The sequence below is a fragment of the Podarcis muralis genome, chromosome 2 (genome assembly GCF_964188315.1).
Source record: "Podarcis muralis chromosome 2, rPodMur119.hap1.1, whole genome shotgun sequence".
Taxonomy (NCBI): Eukaryota; Metazoa; Chordata; class Lepidosauria; order Squamata; family Lacertidae; genus Podarcis; species Podarcis muralis.
In genome coordinates this window covers 1,127,231-1,147,681 of record NC_135656.1, presented here as the reverse complement: position 1 = coordinate 1,147,681, position 20,451 = coordinate 1,127,231, and the positions used below count along the sequence as shown (strand labels likewise).

At 48.3% G+C, this 20,451-nt stretch overlaps 1 protein-coding gene across 1 annotated transcript; it reads left to right on the top strand.

Moving 5' to 3' along the window:
- Positions 1–743: 743 nt before the first annotated feature.
- On the top strand, positions 744–19,038 carry LOC114592769 (hepatic lectin-like). Its single transcript, XM_077923720.1, has 6 exons — positions 744–889; positions 2,479–2,586; positions 14,690–14,764; positions 16,434–16,585; positions 17,713–17,825; positions 18,550–19,038. The coding sequence occupies exons 1-6, from the start codon at positions 847–849 to the stop codon at positions 18,701–18,703; spliced, it is 645 nt and encodes a 214-aa protein (XP_077779846.1). The 5' UTR covers positions 744–846; the 3' UTR covers positions 18,704–19,038.
- Positions 19,039–20,451: the final 1,413 nt, after the last annotated feature.

Below are 20,451 nucleotides of genomic sequence, written 5' to 3'. Positions count from 1 at the left end.
ACACGCTTGGAAAAATGGTCGCTACCTGTACTGACCAGCTGAAAGGTGTGCAGAGGAGGGCGACCAAGATGATCAAGGGTCTGGAAACCAGCCTTATGAGGAACGGTTGAGGGAGTTGGGGATGTTTAGCCTGGAAAAGAGGAGACTGAGAGGACATATGAGAGCCATCTTCAAGTATCTCAAGGGCTGTGACATGGAAGATGGGTCACACTGGTTTTCTCCTGCTCTGGAGGGTAGGACTCGAACCCATGGCTTCAAGTGACAAGAAAGGAGATTCCAACTAAACATCAGGAAGAACTTTCTGGCAAAGCTGGAACAGTCCCCCACAGAGGGTGGTGGACTCTCCTTTCTTGGAGGTTTTTAATCAGAGCTTGGGTAGCCATCTGCCATGGGTGCTTGAGTTGAGTTTCCTGCATTGCAGGGGGTTGGACTAGATGACCCTTGGGATCCTTTCCAACTCTTTATTTATTTATTTATTTATTTATTTATTTATACATACTGTACATACATACATACATACATACACACACTGCCCATTCGGATCAAGGCTGATACTTCATGGAAGGAGACTATAGCACTGATTTCCACCCACAGAGATTTTGAACAGGCACTAAATTCATTACCATGTTGTCTAAGAACTCTCTGGACCACAGTTCAATGAAGGATGTTTCAGCTGCCACTGCATTTTAAAAACTGGCAGGCAGGCTGAGGGCAGAGGGGCAGAGGTGTGGTCTCTGCCATCCATGCAAGTTACTGATTAACTCTTCTCATGGAATAGCCAAGGTAAACTGTAAAGTCCTCATTTTGGAAAGTCAAGATCTGGAGGGGGGAAAGGACTTCTGCAAGATGGAGGAAGAAAAAATGCAAGATGACTTCCAGACATATAAAGGTAAATATTTTCTCCTCCTCTTTGGCACTTAAGCGCAAGCTTAATTCTGTCGCAGTTAAGAGAGTTGACTGTGGCAAGGAAGTCTCTGGCTCAGATCTCAATTTGACACTATTGTACCTTGTCCAATAGTTCATTTATGTATTTGTTTATTTGTTTGTTTATTCTGTCTTGTGCTTTCCCCCCTGTTTTCTGTGCTGCAACATATGTGCTTGTCTAATGCCACAAGACAGATTTATTTTTCAGCCAACAGGCTTTCAAAGATGCTTATTAAGTCTATGTTGAAAATATGCAAGGCAGGGCGGGAGGGGGGTGTTAGACAAGATGGAGTTAACGGGCCAAGAAATAATTGCTTTCACTATTCTACTTTAGGGAGCTGAGCACTTCCTGGTTCCACATATATTACTGGAAATTGAGGTTTGCACAAATAATGTGAATTAAAGCACTCTAGTCAACTTACTGCAACAAATTCACTTTTTTAAAAAAAGATTTTTTTACAGTTAGGAAAGTGACAGGTGGAAATGCACTGAAAAATGTGCAGTGAGCAAATGGCTAATGGGAAGACCTGCAAGCAAATCCTTTGTCCCTCTTTTGTCACTGAACCTCCCTGCAAACAAAGGATGCCTGCTAAATAAAGACCTGTAAGCTTTGTAATAGCAAATCCGAATGAATGCTTAAGAAAAAAGGCCATCCAGAGGTTCTTTTAATGATCAGGCCAGGTTGCCGGGCACAGAAGCAGCTAAGGAAATCAGAGGTGGAGGGGCGAAAGTGACTCCAGGGGCCCTTCCAAGACTGCTGCTTTATTGTGGGCATGTTTGTTTCTTAACCCCACCATAGTGCAATATTTATTCTGCTTTATTAGTTCATAATAATAACCCCTCCCCCCACAAAATCAACACAAGGCTGCAGCAGCACAGCAAGCAACACAGCTGATACTTCAAGAAAGTTTCAAGACATCATGCAAGCGCAGTAAGATAGCAAGAAAGGCTGCACCAAGGCAAGTGTGATACCGCTGCACACCACCCCAGTCTCCGGGGGGTGGGGGGTGCAAGATTCCAGGGATCCCAGGCACTTACCAGGGGCTTGTGTTTCCTTTTGGAAATGAGGCACAGCGGAGACTCTGGTGTCTTTATGATATATGGTTTATTTGCTCCTATATACAACCTGAGCCTACGATGGAGGAGTTCACAGCAAGGGTCTTGTTTCTCCGGTAGCCACAACCTTGGATTCCAACAGAAATCAATCATTGCTCTGCCTCTCGCTTCCCATTTGCTGTTTTGCTTGTAGCTCACATCAGAGCAACTCTCAACTCTCAATTCAGGCTTTATCCTTCCAACTACGGTATCTCTGAGCTGAGTGAGGGGCCCCACCCATTTGCCATCTAGCACAGAGCTAGATTAGATTTTAACACTTGCACCATCCAGGGATTACAGGGGCCTGGCACACTCATCACAATGCGCTCACAATGGGTGCATATCCTCAACTCAAAGCTCTTGCTGGAAACTCTGTTGGAATAAAGGTTCTTGCATGATTCCAGCAGTCATGGAAGAATGGCTATATCTTTTTCTTCTTTTTCTTTTCTTTATTTAAAGAAAGAAGTTACCTTAATTTCACCCGGAGGCCGCTCTTCCACATCTGCATCCTGCTGATGGTCTCTGTCCTGGGAGCTGCTGTTTTCTGCATCGTGGCTCTTTCCAAAGGTACTTTGACCATTTCCCTCTTTATCGTTCAAAACATTTCATCTATGAAGGACATTGTTTCTTGGCTTTGTCTCCATCAGAAACAAAGGGAGGTGTATGTGTTGGTTTATTATTCTTTAATAACTATGAATGAATTTATATATTTATTTTAAAGATTTCTATGCTGCCCCTCAATATAAATATTTCTAGCACAACTGGCACAACAATAATCAGCCCTGCTCATAATGGCATAGGGTGTGAATCAATCTGACTAAACTAGATAGAAAAATAACTATCACCTAAACAAAAATGAGCAAAATCACTAAATGAAGGGAAGTGAAAGCTGATTTGTGCTCAGTTGTAGTGCTGCCAACTTTTGGAAATCTGACCTGAAGCGCCAAGAGTCCTTGCCTCAGGGTCTCCAGGGAAGGGTAAATGGAGTCTAGCGGGAGGCAAAAATCCACTGCCAACATTTACCACTCCATTCACAGGTGATGATTTGATGGGGGTCCTGTTTTGGCAATTGGGGGATTTTTAAGGGTTCATGGAGACAGACTTGCCACTGGTGGGGATGAGGAAGCAGCAGTCTGCCATCATCTGCCATCATCTGCCACATCATCTGCCACAGGGGAGAAATATCCGGGATCCTCAAGTGAAACTTTATTGGATGACCAGGGGCTGGATCCCTAAGGCCTGGCTGGAGCTAAGAGCAGAGAGCCAGTGTGGTGTAGTGTTTAAGAGCGGTAGTCTCGTAATCTGGGGAACCGGGTTTGTGTCTCCGCTCCTCCACATGCAGCTGCTGGGTGACCTTGGGCCAGTCACACTTCTTTGAAGTCTCTCAGCCCCACTCACCTCACAGAGTGTTTGTTGTGGGGGAGGAAGGGAAAGGAGAATGTTAGCCGCTTTGAGACTCCTTAAAGGGAGTGAAAGGCGGGATATCAAATCCAAACTCTTCTTCTTCTTCTTTTCTCCCCAAAATGTCCCAGTACAACATCCTTATGAAGTGGGTAGCGTGTTGGCTGGCCCCCATCCACTAACTCAGGGTTCTTCAAACTATGGTCCCCATAAGTTTCTGGACTACGTTTCCCATTACCCTAGTGGTGGTCTGAGGGCCTCTAGTTGAAGTTTCTCCTGGTGAGAGAGCTGAATCCCACAGGCAGGTTCTTTCCTGCTTTCCTTGAGGGCTTTTACCACCTGATGTAAGAGGGGCAGAGGTAGGGATGGAAAGCCAGCGAAATTGTCCAGACCGAAAAAGGGGGCATATTGCATGCAGGTGACACATTATTGAAGTTCTCTTATCTCCTGACTTCCCAGGCCAGGAGGAGCAGGGTGGGTTTTCGTGCATGTCTCCTGGTTAGACTGGTCAGTGAGGGAGGCCACACTCTCTTCTCTGAAGCATCCACCCCATCTCACCAAGTTGCTAAGCAATGGCCTGGGAGAGTAACTGTCCATGTTCTGCTAGGCTGGAAAGGGATGGCGAGAACAAGGATGCTGTGGGGTGAACTTCTAGCTTGCGGTGCCAAAAATAGGGCAGCAGGGGAGAAATATCCGGGATCCTCAAGTGAAACTTTATTGGATGACCAGGGGCTGGATCCCTAAGGCCTGGCTGGAGCTAAGAGCAGGGTAAGAGGAACCCAGACAACTCTTGCGTGAGGGAACCTTGGCTGGAAGAGTCGAGATGCCCCAAAGGACAGAGCTGGGAGAGTCCAGGACCCACAGAGCAGAAGCAGACACCTGGGAAGGAAAAGCTGCCTCATCCCATGGTAGATCCTGGCGGTAAAGCGGCCGCAACACAACCAACAAGGTTCTGGTCTGTGTAGAGGCCCATAAAAGGTCTAATATAATGTTCCCATTGTTACTCGTGTTACTGGTCTCCATCGCCCATCAACCCAAACAAACATGGTCAATAGATTACTGCACATGCGCCACTCAACCACATTGATTGAAAGAACTGGCACTACAACAGGCGTCACATAATGCCCGTTCCACATTTATAAGAACTGGGTCTTCACCTGCACTTTGGAACTCCCTGCCTATTGAGATCAAGCAGGCTTCACTGTACTCTTTTTGGCACCTGCTAAAATATTCTTGTTTAGATAAGTCTACTCAATTATTTTAAACTAGGGTTGTGACTTTTTTCTTAATTTTATTGTTTTATCTTTTTGTAAAGCACTTTGAGGTTTACAATCAAGTGGTTTTATGAAATAAAATACCGTATTTTTCCGTGTATAAGACTACGTTTCCCCCTGAAAATAATGTCCAAAATTTGGGGGTGTCTTATACACAGGGACCATCCCCCATTTTCTTAAATCAGAGTCCCCCAAAATAGGGGAAATCTTATATATGGGGGCGTCTATAACAGGAGTTGCAGTCCACATCTGCAGGGCCACAGGTTTCCCACCCTTATCATAGAATCATATGATCATAGAGTTGGAATAGACCACAAGGGCCATCGAGTCCAACCCCCTGCCAAGCAGGAAACACCATCAGAGCACTCCTGACATATGGTTGTCAAGCCTCTGCTTAAAGACCTCCAAAGACGGAGACTCCACCACACTCCTTGGCAGCAAATTCCACTGTCAAACAGCTCTTACTGTCAGGAGGTTCTTCCTAATGTTTAGGTGGAATCTTCTTTCTTGTAGTTTGGATCCATTGCTCCATGTCCGCTTCTCTGGAGCAGCAGAAAACAGCCTTTCTCCCTCCTCTATGTGACATCCTTTTATATATTTGAACATGGCTATCATATCACCCCTTAACCTCCTCTTCTCCAGGCTAAACATGCCCAGCTCCCTTAGCCGTTCCTCATAAGGCATCGTTTCCAGGCCTTTGACCATTTTGGTTGCCCTCCTCTGGACACGTTCCAGTTTGTCAGTGTCCTTCTTGAACTGTGGTGCCCAGAACTGGACACAGTACTCCAATTGAGGTCTGACCAGAGCAGAATACAGTGGCACTATTACTTCCCTTGATCTAGATGCTATACTCCTATTGATGCAGCCCAGAATTGCATTGGCTTTTTTAGCTGCCGCGTCACACTGTTGGCTCATGTCAAGTTTGTGGTCAACCAAGACTCCTAGATCCTTTTCACATGTACTGCTCTCAAGCCAGGTGTCACCCATCTTGTATTTGTGCCTCTCGTTTTTTTTGCCCAAGTGCAATACTTTACATTTCTCCCTGTTAAAGTTCATCTTGTTTGTTTTGGCCCAGTTCTCTAATCTGTCAAGGTCATTTTGAAGTGTGATCCTGTCCTCTGGGGTGTTAGCCACCCCTCCCAGTTTGGTGTTGTCAGGGCCGCCTCAGGTCCCAGCTCACAAGAGACCAACGCCAAGTCCACTTTATTTACAAAAGTCTTTATTGAAGTACATTGTTTGTTCCACAGCCGAGGCGCGCAGCCCCACGTCTGTTATGCTTAGACTGCTGAAGTCCCCTCTGAATCAGTTCCGCCTCTACACCAGTTTAAGAGGCTTGTGCTGGTCCACCTCTTCCTGTCCTTCCTTTTCCGCAGGGTCTTTCTGCCCCCCTGGGTTCCTTCCCTCCTGCTTTCCCCTAACGCTGAGTCCCCAGACGCCTGCTCCCCCCTCCTCCATGCTTTGGGACCAGGCTCCTCCTCCGGGCTCTCCGCATTTCCGCGCGCCTCCACATTTGAACTTGGCGCGCGTTCGCTACCCCTGACCTTCCTCTCGACAGTTATACTACTCTCTGTACTACTCTCCGCCCCTTCCGGCAGGACGTCCTGCCCCGATCTCCTTCCCCTCTCTGCTTCCTGCTCTGCTCCGCCTGTCACACTGGGAACTCCACCCTCTTCACTCCGTTCCGGCTGGGAAGCCTGCCCCGATCTCCCACTCCCACTCGGGGTTTCCCTGCTGCTCCCCTGCTCCTGACGAGTCCCCCCTGTGGCTCCCCTTGGCCTGACCAGGGGCGCCCCTTTTGGGAATCCTCCAATTCACTTGAGAGACTCATGGAAGCCCTCAAGTCATTGTCATCCTCCTCCTCCTCGTTCCTGGATTCTTCCCCCTCGCTCTCAGTCTCCTCCCTCATCTGTGCCTCACTCCCTGAACCCCTGACAGGTGTCATCTGCAAATTTGATCAGGATGCCCTTGAGTCCATCTTCCAAGTCGTCGATAAAGATGTTGAATAAGACCGGGCCCAAGACAGAACCCTGTGGCACCCCACTAGTCACTCTTCTCCAGGATGAAGAGGAACCATTGATGAGCACCCTTTGGGTTCGGTCAGTCAGCCAGTTACAAATCCACTGAGTGGTAGCATAGTCAAGACCGCATTTTACCAGCTTCTTTACAAGAATATCATGGGGCACCTTGTCGAATGCCTTGCTGAAATCAAGGTAGGCTACATCCACTGCGTTCCCTTCATCTACTAGGCTTGTAATTCTGTCAAAAAATGAGATCAGGTTAGTCTGACACGACTTATTTTTCAGAAATCCATGCTGACTATTGGTGATCACAGCATTCCTTTCTAGGTGCTCACAGACTGTTTGCTTAATGATCTGCTCCAGAATCTTCCCTGGTATTGATGTCAGACTGACTGGGCGGTAATTATTTGGGTCCTCTCTTTTCCCCTTTTTGAAAATAGGGACAACATTTGCCCTCCTCCAGTCTGCTGGGACTTCGCCTGTTCTCCAGGAATTCTCAAAGATGACTGCCAGTGGTTCTGAGATCACATCTGCCAGTTCTTTTAATACTCTTGGATGCAGTTCATCTGGCCCTGGAGACTTGACTACATCTAAACTAGCCAAGTATTCTTGTACTATCTCCTTAGTTATTCTGAGCTGTGTTTCCTCTGCTGAATCATTTGCTCCAAATTCTTCAGGTCGGGCATTGTTTTCTTTATCGGAGAAGACTGAGGCAAAGAAGGCATTGAGGAGTTCAGCCCTTTCTGTGTCCCCTGTTTGCATTTCACCATCTTCTCCTCTGAGTGACCCCACTGTTTCTTTGTTCTTCCTTTTGCTACGGACATACCCATAAAAGCCTTTTTTTTGTTGCTTTTAACCTCTCTAGCAAGCCTGAGTTCATTCTGTGCTTTAGCTTTTCTGACTTTGTGTCTACATGTGCTGGCTATTTGTTTGAATTCCTCTTTGGTGGTTTCCCCCCTTTTCCATTTTTTGTACACATCCTTTTTTAATCTTAACTCAGTTAAAAGTTCTTTAGATAGCCACCCTGGCTTCTTTAGGCGCCTTCCATGTTTCCGTCTCATTGGTATTGCCTGAAGTTGTGCTTTTACTATCTCCCTCTTAACAAACTCCCAGCCATCATGAACTCCCTTTTCTTTTAGTATTACTGTCCATGGGATCTCACCCAGCACTTCCCTAAATTTTATGAAGTCGGCTTTCTTAAAGTCAAGAAATTGAGTCCTAGTATGCTTGGCTGCTCCTTTCCGCTGTAAAGTAAACTTCAGAAGAGCATGATCACTCGCACCTAATGATCCTTCCACTTCTACCCCACTAACCAGGTCATCAACATTGGTTAGGACCAGATCTAAAATGGCTGTTCCTCTTGTTGCTTCTCCCACTTTCTGGACAATGAAGTTGTCTGCAAGGGCAGTGAGGAATCTGTTTGACCTTATGCTCTTGGCTGAGTTTGACATCCAACAAATATCCGGGTAATTGAAGTCCCCCATTACTACTATCTCCCTTCCTTTTGCATGCTTGGCCATCTGTTCCAGGAAGGCATCATCTATGTCCTCCGTTTGGCTTGGGGATCTATAGTAAACTCCCACAATGAGGTCTCTGTTATTCTTCTCTCCCTTAATTTTGACCCAAATGCTCTCACTTTGGCTTTGAGGTTCTAAATCTTGGATCTCTTCACAGGTATACACATCCCTGACATATAACGCCACTCCTCCTCCTTTCTTGTCTGGTCTGTTTCTCTGAATTAGATTGTATCCCTCCATTATTACATTCCAATCGTGGGACTTATCCCACCAGGTTTCAGTGATGCCTATATTTAGTTTGCTGTACCAAGAGCTCAAGCTCATCTTGTTTATTTCCCATGCTTTGCGCATTAGTGTACAGACATTGAAGTCCATTAATCATTCCCCCGTGTCTCTTATTTAAGGATTTTTTCCTCCCACCACTAGGTCTGTGTGGTGTTTGCTCCATTTGGTCTATGACATTTGGATGATCATCTTCATCAATTGATAGACTCCTACCTTCAGGAGCACTGTCTCCCTCCCCCACATTAGTCAGTTTAAAGCCCTCCTGATGAGGTTTCTGAGATTTTTGGCAAAAACATTCCTCCCAACCGCTGTGAGGTGCAGCCCATCGCTTGCCAGAAGTCCATCTTCAAGAAACTGCAGTCCATGATCTAAGAATCCAAACCGTTCCTGTTTACACCATTTGCGAAGCCAGCTGTTCACTTCCACTATTTTTCCCTCTCTCCCTGGGCCACATCGTTCAACTGGGAGGACAGATGAGATGACAATTTGTGCATTTAATTGCTTCAATTTCCTGCCCAGAGCCTCATAGTCTCTTTTGATCTTCTGGAGGCTATTGCTTGCAGTGTCATTGGTTCCCACATGAACCAAGAGGAAGGGGTATTTGTCAGTGGGTTTTATGATTCCTTGCAGTCGTTCAGTTACATCTTGGATCTTAGCCCCGGGGAGACAGCACACCTCCCGAGACATCTTGTCAGGCCCACAGATCACTGCTTCTGTTTCCCTCAGTAGGGAATCCCCTATCACCACTACACGCCTCCTCTTAGGTTTGGTCGGGGTTCTTCCGTGAGCTGTCCGTTCCAAGGTCGCCTGCACATTCCCTGAGGACTGACTTTGCTGCTCGTCTTCATATACCTGATTGACTGTAATGAGGGAGAGATCCTCAAATGGCGTCTGTTCTTCGTCTTCCATGCTAGGGGAGAGGACTTCAAAGTGATTGTGTATTTCTAAACAATCAGAGCGAACCCTGGGCCTCCTACTTCTTTGAGTCACGTTTCTCCATATATCTGGCACCTGTGTTGGTGAACTAGCCTCCTTCTCAGGGGTGTCCCCTGTCTCCTCCTTGGTGGAGACGGTGTTCTCTGTTGCTTCCAAGAAGAGCTCCAGCTCTCTAATTCTTTGGAGCGTAGCTACACGTTTCTCCAGTTGTTGGACTTTGTCTTCTAAGAGGGCAATCAACATACAATTTGTTATGTAGTGTAGTTTCACCCTGGGCCAACAGGGGGATACTGTATATAGTTTTCACTCAGGTCTGTAGATAGTTTTCACTCAGGTCCGCGGCAGTTATTTTAGGCGGGAACTCTGAGCTGTTGTGGTTACAATGTGACAGCCGGCTGCCTATAAATACAGGCCGGCTGAGCTGTTCACAGTCAGTTCTATTCCAGCTTACCAGAATAAAGAGCTACTTGAAGAAATTGCTGTGCCGGCTGCTATGTCAACCCACGACTTAATACTGGCGACGAAGGTGGGATAGATGGACATCAGAGCACAGCCAGATGCGGCCAGCCTCTGAACTGAGCTGAATCACTGAGCTGAATCACAGAGCGAAATCACTGAGCGAAATCACTGGGCAGAACCAGTTCAGAGCTGACTGTTCTGGCTAGAGCACTGTGTTCCATCCATCGCCCTTCACGCCGGCATCGGAATCATGGCTTCACTTGTGCCTCTACCGCCGTTTGCGCCAGCCTCTGAATCATGGGACTCCTACCTCGCTCGGTTCGACTGCTACCTCCAAGCCAACGAACTGACAGCAGTATCACAGGATCGGAAGCGGGGCCTATTCCTCAGCCTCTGTGGGCCTGAGGTGTTTGAGACGGCCCGAGCGTTGGTTGCGCCTGAAGCAGTCCAGGCATCACCATGGGACACGATCCAAGAGAAGCTCCGCAACCACTACGCACCAAAGCCGTCCAAGATTGCTGCCCGCCATGCGTTCTACCACAGGAACCAGGCAGAGGGGGAGTCAATCAACAACTACACCACCGCCCTGCGACAGGCTGCAATGCACTGTGAGTTCCGAGACTTAGACGATGCCCTGATGGATCGAATCGTCTGCGGGGTCCGGGACATCCATCTGCAACGGCGTCTCCTAGCCAAGCCAGACCTCACGCTACAGAAAGCCATTGAGGAGGCTGTGGCCTCAGAAGCTGCTGAACGCTCCGCTCAGGAGATCCGCAAGTCCAGCAGCCTGCGTCTTGCTAGGGAGCCCGTTCCGGTGCATCATGAAGAGGCCAGCAGTGAGGAGGCATCCTCCAGTGAAGACGATGATGTGCACCAGACAAAGCGGGAGCGCAGGAAGTTCCAACAGAAGTCCAAGGGCCAACCGGAATGTGCTGGCTGCGGAGGCAACCATTCCCGTGCCAAGTGTCGATTCAGAGACGCCATCTGTAGGAGGTGTTCCAGAAGGGGCCACATCGCTAAGGTCTGCCGATCGGCTCCGTCTGACAACCCCCCTTCATCGACTCGCAAGTCCAAGTCTTCACTCCAGTCTGCCAAGGAAAGTTGTTTCGCTCTCACCAACTGCCGCTGCCCGTCTGGAACCACGATTGGCCAAACCGACTCGCCTACGAGACGCAAGCTGAACGTCACGGTGCTCATTGAAGGAGCTCCATGTGACATGGAGATCGACACCGGGTCTGCCCTGTCCATCGTGTCATGGAGCACCATCAAAAGACTGGTACCCAGAGTGTCCAAAAGGCAACTCGACTCTCACCGCGTACACCTGAGAGACTACCAGGGAAACGACGTTCCCGTGGTAGGCGTTGGCCGGTTCCGGATCGCCTTCAAGGATTTTTCGGGCCTGCTCCGGTTGGTGGTGGTCGAAGGTCAGCGGCCAAGCCTCCTAGGGCTAGACTGGTTTGATGCCCTCGGCCTGGAAGTCACCGGCATCAACTGCATCTCTAACGCAGAGACTGAGGGTCTGGTCAAAGACTTTGCCGAGGTTTTTGACGGCACCTTGGGCCAATATACAGGTACGCCCATCTCCTTTAGCCTGGATCCACAAGTCGCCCCCATCAAGCTAAAGCCACGCCGGGTTCCCTTTGCTCTCAAGGCTAAGGTGGACGAACAACTGGACAAACTGATCGCCCAAGGAGTTTTGGAGCCGGTTGACCACGCAAAGTGGGAAACCCCCATCGTCACGCCTGTCAAGCCAGATGGGTCGGTGAGAATCTGCGCTGACTACAAGTGCACGATCAACAAGGCACTTCAGCAGCATGCTTATCCGGTTCCTGTTGTCCAACACCTGCTGCATTCCCTGGGTGAGGGTAAGGTCTTCGCTAAGCTGGACCTTGCCCAAGCCTATCAACAACTGCCAGTCGATGATGCCACTGCTGAAGCCCAGACGATCGTCACCCACCGGGGGGCATTCCGTTGCCGCCGGTTGCAGTTCGGGGTGAGTGTGGCTCCTGGCATCTTCCAAGGCCTTATGGAGCGTCTCCTGCAAGGGCTTCCGGGCGTGGTACCATATTTTGATGATGTCTTGGTGTCTGCAGACTCACACCAGCAGCTGTTCGAGCGCCTCCGTGCCGTGCTGACCAGGTTCCAGGAGGCCGGGCTCAAGGTAAAAAGGGAGAAGTGCCAGATCGCCGTTCCACAGGTAGAGTTCCTGGGCTATCTTATCGATGCCTCCGGTCTTCATCCAACCACATCCAAGATCCGCGCTATCCAGCAGGCCCCCACTCCAAAGAACAAAACGGAGTTGCAGGCGTTCCTGGGGCTGCTGAACTTTTATAACATGTTCCTGCCCCACAAAGCCACAGTGGCTGAGCCTCTTCACCGACTCCTTAGCACTAAGACGCCTTGGGCCTGGGGTCATCGGGAGACGGCGGCCTTCAACGCGGTCAAGGCTCTCCTTTCTTCGGACAGTGTGCTGGTACAGTACAGTGAATCCAGGCCGCTGGTCCTTGCCTGCGACGCCTCACCTTTTGGCATCGGGGCTGTCCTTAGTCACCGTTTTCCAGATGGAAGAGAAGCACCGCTCGCCTACTTTTCCAGGACACTATCTCTGACGGAACGGAATTACAGCCAGCTCGACAAGGAGGCATTGGCACTTGTGGCTGGAGTGAAGAGGTTTCATGAATACCTCTATGGCAGGACTTTTGACCTCATCACTGACCACAAGCCACTCCTGGGCCTCCTCGCCGGTGATCGTCCAACTCCACCGGTCCTCTCACCACGCATGCTGCGATGGACTGTTTTCCTGGCTGCCTACCACTACCGGCTCATCCACCGCCCGGGGAAATCGATGGGCCATGCCGACGCCCTCAGCCGTTGCCCTCTTCCAGCATTTGTGGAAGACCCGGCTCCAGCTTCATCGCTCCTTCTGATTGAGGATCTTCCGGCAGCGCCTGTGTCGGCTGCCACTGTGGCCTCCGCATCTGCCCAGGATCGCACCATCAGCCGGGTGCTCAACTGGGTGTGGAGGGGGTGGCCACAAGGGCCCTTTGCATCGGAGTTCCAGCCCTTCGCAACCAGACAACATGAACTCTCAGCTCATCGCGGCTGTCTGCTGTGGGGAGACCGCGTCGTGATTCCCCAGGGACTCCGTCAGCGCGTCCTGGAGGCTCTGCACGTTGGCCACCCGGGAATTGTCAAAATGAAGGCGTTGGCTCGGTGTTACGTCTGGTGGCCTAATATGGACGATGCCATCACTGCCTGGGTGTCCGCCTGTCAAGCGTGCCAGGAGTCGAGGCCTGCACCACCGGCAGCTAAGGGATACACGTGGGAGACGCCAAAGACACCCTGGTCGAGGGTGCACATCGATCTGGCTGGCCCCTTTCACGGCCGGACCTTTATGGTAGTGGTGGACGCCTATTCCAAATGGCTGGAGGTCGCCCTGATGCCCTCCACCACTACCGAAGCTGTCATCCGGGTGCTGCGAGGCCTGTTTGCAACGCATGGGTGTCCTGATGTCCTTGTCTCTGACAACGGACCGCAGTTCACATCAGGCACGTTTGAGCGGTATCTTTTGGGACTGGGCATCCGCCATGCCCTAACGGCACCCTTTCATCCATCCAGCAACGGGCAAGCGGAAAGAATGGTGCGCTCGACAAAAGAGGCACTGGCGCGCCTGGACCGGGGAGACTGGCATGAGCGGGTCGCCGAATACTTGTTCGCGCAACACATCACCCCTCATGCGGCCACAGGGAGGAGTCCTGCGGAACTGCTTATGGGCCGCCGCCTCAGGTCACCGCTCGACCGGCTACACCCAGACTTTGCCGTGGCTGAACCCCCAGGCTGTGCCAACGCACCACGGTCATTTGTCCCAGGAAACCAGGTCTTTGCCCGGAACTATGTGGGGGACAATCTCTGTTGCTTCCAAGAAGAGCTCCAGCTCTCTAATTCTTTGGAGCGTAGCTACACGTTTCTCCAGTTGTTGGACTTTGTCTTCTAAGAGGGCAATCAACATACAATTGCTGCAGGTAAAGCTTCCTGCAACCTTTGGCAAGATGGCAAACATTGCGCAGGAACTGCAGGCGACTGCAGCTGTTCCCTCACCCTCCATCTTGAAAACGTGTCGTTGGGGGTGACTACAGTGGTCCTCCATCATAAAAAGCGTGAAGACAGGACAAATAACCCCCCCCAAAAAAACCTAGGTCTCCCCCAACAAACGTTTGAGACTAGCTCCCCTAAATCTAAAAGATGGATCAAACTGCGCGCCGCTGCCCTGCGAGCTCTGATAAGCTCCTCCCACAGCTAATCACCTGACTCAACAGAAACCCTGCCCCCTCTGACCTTTGCACAGGGAGAGCAGCTAATCAGCCACAAGTAACACACACAATAAAAACCTTTTTTGCACCTTCTTCAGCTGCTGCCCTGCGAGCTCTGATAAGCTCCTCCCACAGCTAATCACCTGACTCAACAGAAACCCTGCCCCCTCTTATATTAGGAGATAATTTGTTATACAATTAGCGTAATGCCAACTTCAAACCACTTTGTGATGTTTGGAGGGGTGTGGGAAAGAGAGGCATTGTTTCAAAGTTAATTGATTGATTAGCATGACACTGACATTCAAAGTTATTACTAAGCATTTCATCGCTAAACCTCTCCTGATTTGCTGTCTCTCAATAATAATAAACCATATCACACCTCCGTGCATCATAACGTCTGCCATGTAATATGTTTCATTTCAGCTTTAAATTTCTAACATTTCCCCCTTTTCCTCTTTTAAAATTTTAAGCAACAACACTTTCATCAGAACTGAGTGAATTGATTGATGAGAGTCCAAAGCCACGAACGGGACATGATTATGAATGTAAGTCTTGTAACATATTGTTGCCTGCCACTCCAATCCCTGCATGGTGTGAGATCCAAGGTCTTCCAGATTCTCACCCAAGGTTCATGTTTCCTTTGGGAATGGGGCTTAGCGGAGACTGTGGTGTCTCTATGATTTATTTACAAATACATATGCAACCCGATCCTACAATGGAGGGGATCACAGCATTAAAAGCCCAAGAAGGTCTGGTTTCTCGCATAGCCACAGCCTTGGATTCCAAACAGAAAGTATCAAACAATGTTCTCAATTGTTGCTCTGACTCTCTCTCCAGCTTGCTCCTTTTCCCTCTGGCTCACTCACTGAACTCTCAACTCTTGCCTTTGTCTTTTTCCTAAATACCCTCTCAGAGATCCACTTTGTTTTCCTTAATGGCCCATCACCTGGACTATCACCTCAACACTGGAAACTAGCCGGACTTATATTTTAACACTTGCTGGATCCAGGGGTTAGAAAGGTCTCTGCTTACAGCCTACTTCCCCCCACCCCAAACTTATATTCTTCTCTAGGGTGATCAGTTCTGCTGAATCTCAGACCCTAAACATCAGGGAGCAGAGCTTGAAACCTAGGGAGTGGCGCCTCACATAGCCATGGTGGCCCTCAGTGATTTTCTCTTATGAGCTTTCAAACCTCTCCTAATTGATCTCAAGTATAAAAGGAATATCAGAAGCGCCTTGCTGAACCTGTCCAAAGACCCTTTGAGTCCAGAACAGCACTCTCCACTTGCAATTCATGTTATATTTGAGCTTTCACATGATCTAAAAGCCACTTCCAGAGTTATAGTGGAATATGGTGCAAGTTTAGCATTTGTTTCCATATTATTTGCAAACAGATTTTTTTCTGGGAGCAAATAAGACAGAAATGGGCACTAAACTTGCACTATACTCCTCTACAGTTCCAGAAGTGGCTTTTGTGAAAGCTCACATATAATACAGAACTTTACAGTTAGGGAACAGCATAGCCCTCAACCGTCCCAGGAAATGAGAAATCCTGTTTTTTCTCGTGAGAGCATGGCAAACATTTTGGGCGCTGCAATATTGCTTGATTTCGCACTGCAATTTTCCCCTAAGAAAAGTTTTTATTTGGGGGGGGGAGGCAATATATTTGGGGCACTGTGCCCTAATAAAGTGTTTTTTCAGGACTGCAATCTTGCACAGGTCATGTAACTTGTGCAGAAGTGCAGCCCCGGAAGATGGTGTCCCAGTTTTTTGTCATGACATGTTGGAGGGTCTGGAACAGTTGTTAAAACGGAATTAACTGTCATGTGAAAGCAGGCTGATTACCACCAGTCCCAGCCAGAATGTTCATTTTTGGAGGCAGCCAACTTCTGAACTTCCATTTTCTGGGAAATTACAAGTGCAGAGAGGACTGTTTGTGGGCTTCCCATAGGCATCTGCTTACCACTGTGAGACCAGGATGCTGAACTAGTTGGGCCCTGGTCCTGATCCAACAGAGCTCTTCTTATGAACGTAGGAGCTGCATTCAAACATCATCTGGAGGGCACCACTTTGCCAGCTCCTCCTCCTTTAAATAGATGGACGACTGCATAGCTAGATACAGCCTACTGCACTTTCTGTGCTCTCAGACATCTCTAAGCTTTACTTTACTTTTCAAGCCATTGGCTAATGTTGTCTCTCTTTCCTTTGCTCAGTGTTCCCATGCAATCCTGACACTAGAGAATGGGAATACCACAATGGAAAATGCTACTACTTCTCCCTGCAGAAAACTAACTGGATGCAGGCCAGGGATGATTGCGCTGTCAGAAATTCAAAGCTGGTTGTCATTGATAGTATGCCTGAACAGGTAAAAAGAAAGGAAATGGCCAGGGCTGGTGTGCTGGAGTTGGAGGAATCAGGGAAAGTTGGGGGAAACCATTGCACCCAGAGAGATTGGGGGGCTTAGTTGCCTTATTCCAACTTACTTGGCATGCATCTCCCGATCACAGCCAGGCTACAGTTTCCAAACTGGGCTCCAGAGAACCTGGGGTTTTCCTGAATGCTTATCAGGGGTTCCTCAAAAAGAAAATTGTGGACAAACATCTCTGAAAGTCAGTTTGACCGCCACTACGGATGTTCCCCTGTATCAACATACTGTCCATGGTTGGCCCAGTGGATGTGTTTCTGTACACCTGTACCTGGCTCTGAATGCCTTCAAAATTTTCCAGTGAATTCAACTTGGGAGGATTTGCCTCTTCCTTGATAAACCGGCTACTTGTGCTCTGTGCTGTGCTGTGCTTTTCAACATAGAAACCTAGGAAGCAGCCTTAGATCACGTCAGACCAATGATCCATCTAGTTCAGGATTGTTTACATTGACTCTCAGCAGCACTCCATGATTTCAGGCAGGAGTCTTTTTCCAGCTCGACCTGAAGCTGCCAGGTGATGGATCCCAGGACCTTCAGGAAGCAATGCAGATGCTCTGCCACTGAGCTGCAACTCTTCCCACCAGGTTCTGTGCTGGAGGGGCCTTGAGTGGCCAGCCATGCTCACCACAAAATGTTGCCACATGGCGTGCTTTCAGAGGGCCAGCCAGCCAGGAAACTGCACCCTCTGCCAGGAGCCTCCAGTCCAATACTCCCTGACACCCAGCTTTCATTTCCTGCACACAAACAGCCAGGCAGTGTTTCACTGAGCATTCTCAGATCTCATTGAGCTGTTTTGGTTTTCTCCCCCGCCCCCCGACAAAATGTACTTCTGCTAACCTTAGGGACCACCACCAGTCTGTTGATGCCTCCTTCTTGCACATGGGTCATACTACTTTGGCTGCATAAAGCTCTACGCTGATGCAGTACCCATGGCAGAACTGAACCCTGTGGAACCCAACACAGCAATGGCCGAGAAACTGATTCTGGATCCTCCTAAACGTCATCTTCCAACAGAAAGTCCATGTACTCTCATGGCCACATTTATCTGATTTTTCTTTCTCATGCAGAATTTCCTTATGACCCGGACCAGGAATGACCGTTATTGGATGGGCCTCACGGACAGAGATACTGAAGGACTGTGGAGATGGGTTGATGGCAGCAGTTACTACTCGGGCTTCACGTAAGCACTGAGCAGTTGTCATCCCTTTTGTTATGCAGCTGGCATCAAGTGCGGTCAAAACAAATTTGGAAATGGCATTCTCTTCTCAGATTCTGCCAGCAGGAATTCTCACATGACTGATGTTCTTTCAAGCAGAACCTCACCAAAAGCTTCCTTCTACACTGACTGTTCCCAGCCTTGGGACCCCAAATGTTGGACTACTGTCCCCATCATCCCCAGCCAGCATAGACAATGATCCAGGCTGATGGGATTTGTAGTCCAACAACATATAGGTTGGGAAATGCTTTTCTAAAGGGTCAAACTCTACATCCCCTTAAGTATGTCCTTGGATCTTTTTTTTTCATTTTTGAACTGAAATCCACCATAGATGCTCTGAAAAATAGTCCTCATGGACTGCCTACAGCAAGATATGGCAGTGGAGATGATTTCAGTGAGAAAATGGCATAAGGGGGAAGAGTGGAGCACTGCAATCCTGTTCAAACACAGGGGCACAGTGCAAGAACACCACTACCCCAATATATTTGTGACTAATAGCCAGAGGACTTGGATCAGTTCTGTTGCATGATTAGACCTCTCAGGCACTATGGCCCCAGTCCAAATCTCTCTTCCTGCACCCCACCCAAACTGCTTTTTGGCCATGAAAAAGACATCAAGAGGGAAGTCTATCAAATTCTGTATATCTTGGATTTTTGATATTTTTCAAAGTATTTAACATTCAATGCAGGTACTGGAAGCCAGGGGAACCGAATAACAGTGGGAACGAAGACTGTGCGCATCTCTGGGGTTCTGGGGAATGGAACGACGTCTATTGCAGCTACCTGTGCTACTACATCTGTGAGAAGCCCATGCCGAGCGGGAAGCAGGGCAAGGGGACCTAAGCACGGAACCTCGCCCAGGCAGGCCTCTGAGGCTCAATGGCCAGGCGCTGTGGGATTTCCCCACACAGAAATGTCACTTCCCTAATATAATCAAAGAGGTGCTCTAAAGATAACTTGAGTTTGAAAACCATTTGACTACTTTTTGGTTAACTCCTGGCTGACGCTGAAGATCCCTGCTAACTACTGTATTCAAGATTTCTTCTCTTTAATTATTTTGGCACCTCAGCAGCAGCTATGCCAAATGGATTTGATAGGCTTTCAGTCTGTATACCTTGAAGCTTGGCTTGACACTGAAATAAAACCCCAAGTGGGTGATGCTTGGTGAGATACTTTGACACCACGTGATGTTGGTCCCTCACTCTGCCTGAGTTCTGGAACACTGAGGTCCACTGTGGGCATGTGGGAAGGTATTTGTTTAGCAGCCTTTAAATGTGTATATTCACCAGTAGACCAGTCCAGTGGGTAAAAAACAACGATAGCAGCCCAAAGCACCACCATGTGTGTCACAAAGGGCCCTGTCAGCAGTGTGTTGTGACAGATGGCACCCAGCAAAACATCACTACACATCTTTTTTTCTTTTTCTTTTTTTAAAAAGATCCACAGTTAGCTAATATTTGATTTTATATGGGATTTTCTTACCCTACTGCATTATCCACTGATCAAAAACCTGAATTAAATATGGGAGGGGAGAATGCAGGCTGCCACTTGGATGAGTATAACATTGTGTGGGCAATGTGAAAACCACGTATACCTGGAATATATCAGATCCACTTTAAACTGTCTGTGTACACAATCCTGGCAACATTGGATCCTTTGCTTGGGACTCTGCACAGATTTACCTTTATGAGAAGACACTGAGAGGGCTGATTTAGATCAAGATCTCAGTGGGGGGAGGGAGAGGATCCCTCTCACACAAACACCCCCCATTCTGTCCTTCAGTGGTGTCTTTGGGGGGGGGGGGTTTAGACAGGGGACATTCACTGCACTACCTGAAGATGCTGGGGATTGAACAGGTAATTTTCTGCATACAAAGCAAATCCTCTCTCACTGACCAGCAGCCCATCATCCCATTAGAGCAGCTTTAAGAAGGACAATCCTGATTGCCCCACCACTTGCTGTTTACAAGGACAACAGGATTTGAATCTCCTTTTCCTTCCCATTATGCCAAGGCAGTGTGTGATGAGAACAGGACCCCAGAGGAGTCCATTGTGTGTCCTGGAACTTGCTCTCCCTGTTCCAAAGCTCCACATGGTAACCCATGAAGGTGATGTCTCTTCCTCATTTCAAATACCACAGACACAGTTTCTGGAGCCAAGCCGTTCAAGTACCAAGGTACCACTGTTCTAGACTTAGAAAGTCATGATCAGTGCTTTTTTTTCTTAAAAAAAAAAGTTTAGGGGTACTCTCATTTTCCTACTCATATTGAAATCCTGCCCCTCAATGAGGCCAAACTTAGATTCACAAAATGTTTAGGGGTATGTGTACCCCTGCATCCCCCCAGGAAAAAAAGCACTGGTCATGACAATATTTTTGGTTGGCACGCATATTTATGGTATGAAAAGGTGAAAGTTCATAAAGGATTTACAAATCATATAATTAGGAAAAAATTCTATAGCGTATGGGATAAATACAAGAATTTATTAGAGGTAAAAACACCACTTTGGCTCTCACCATTGGAAGCTATAGCAGTAAAGAAATAGAACATGATAGAAGGGTGGACAACTTATAGAAATTTATTAAAACGAGGG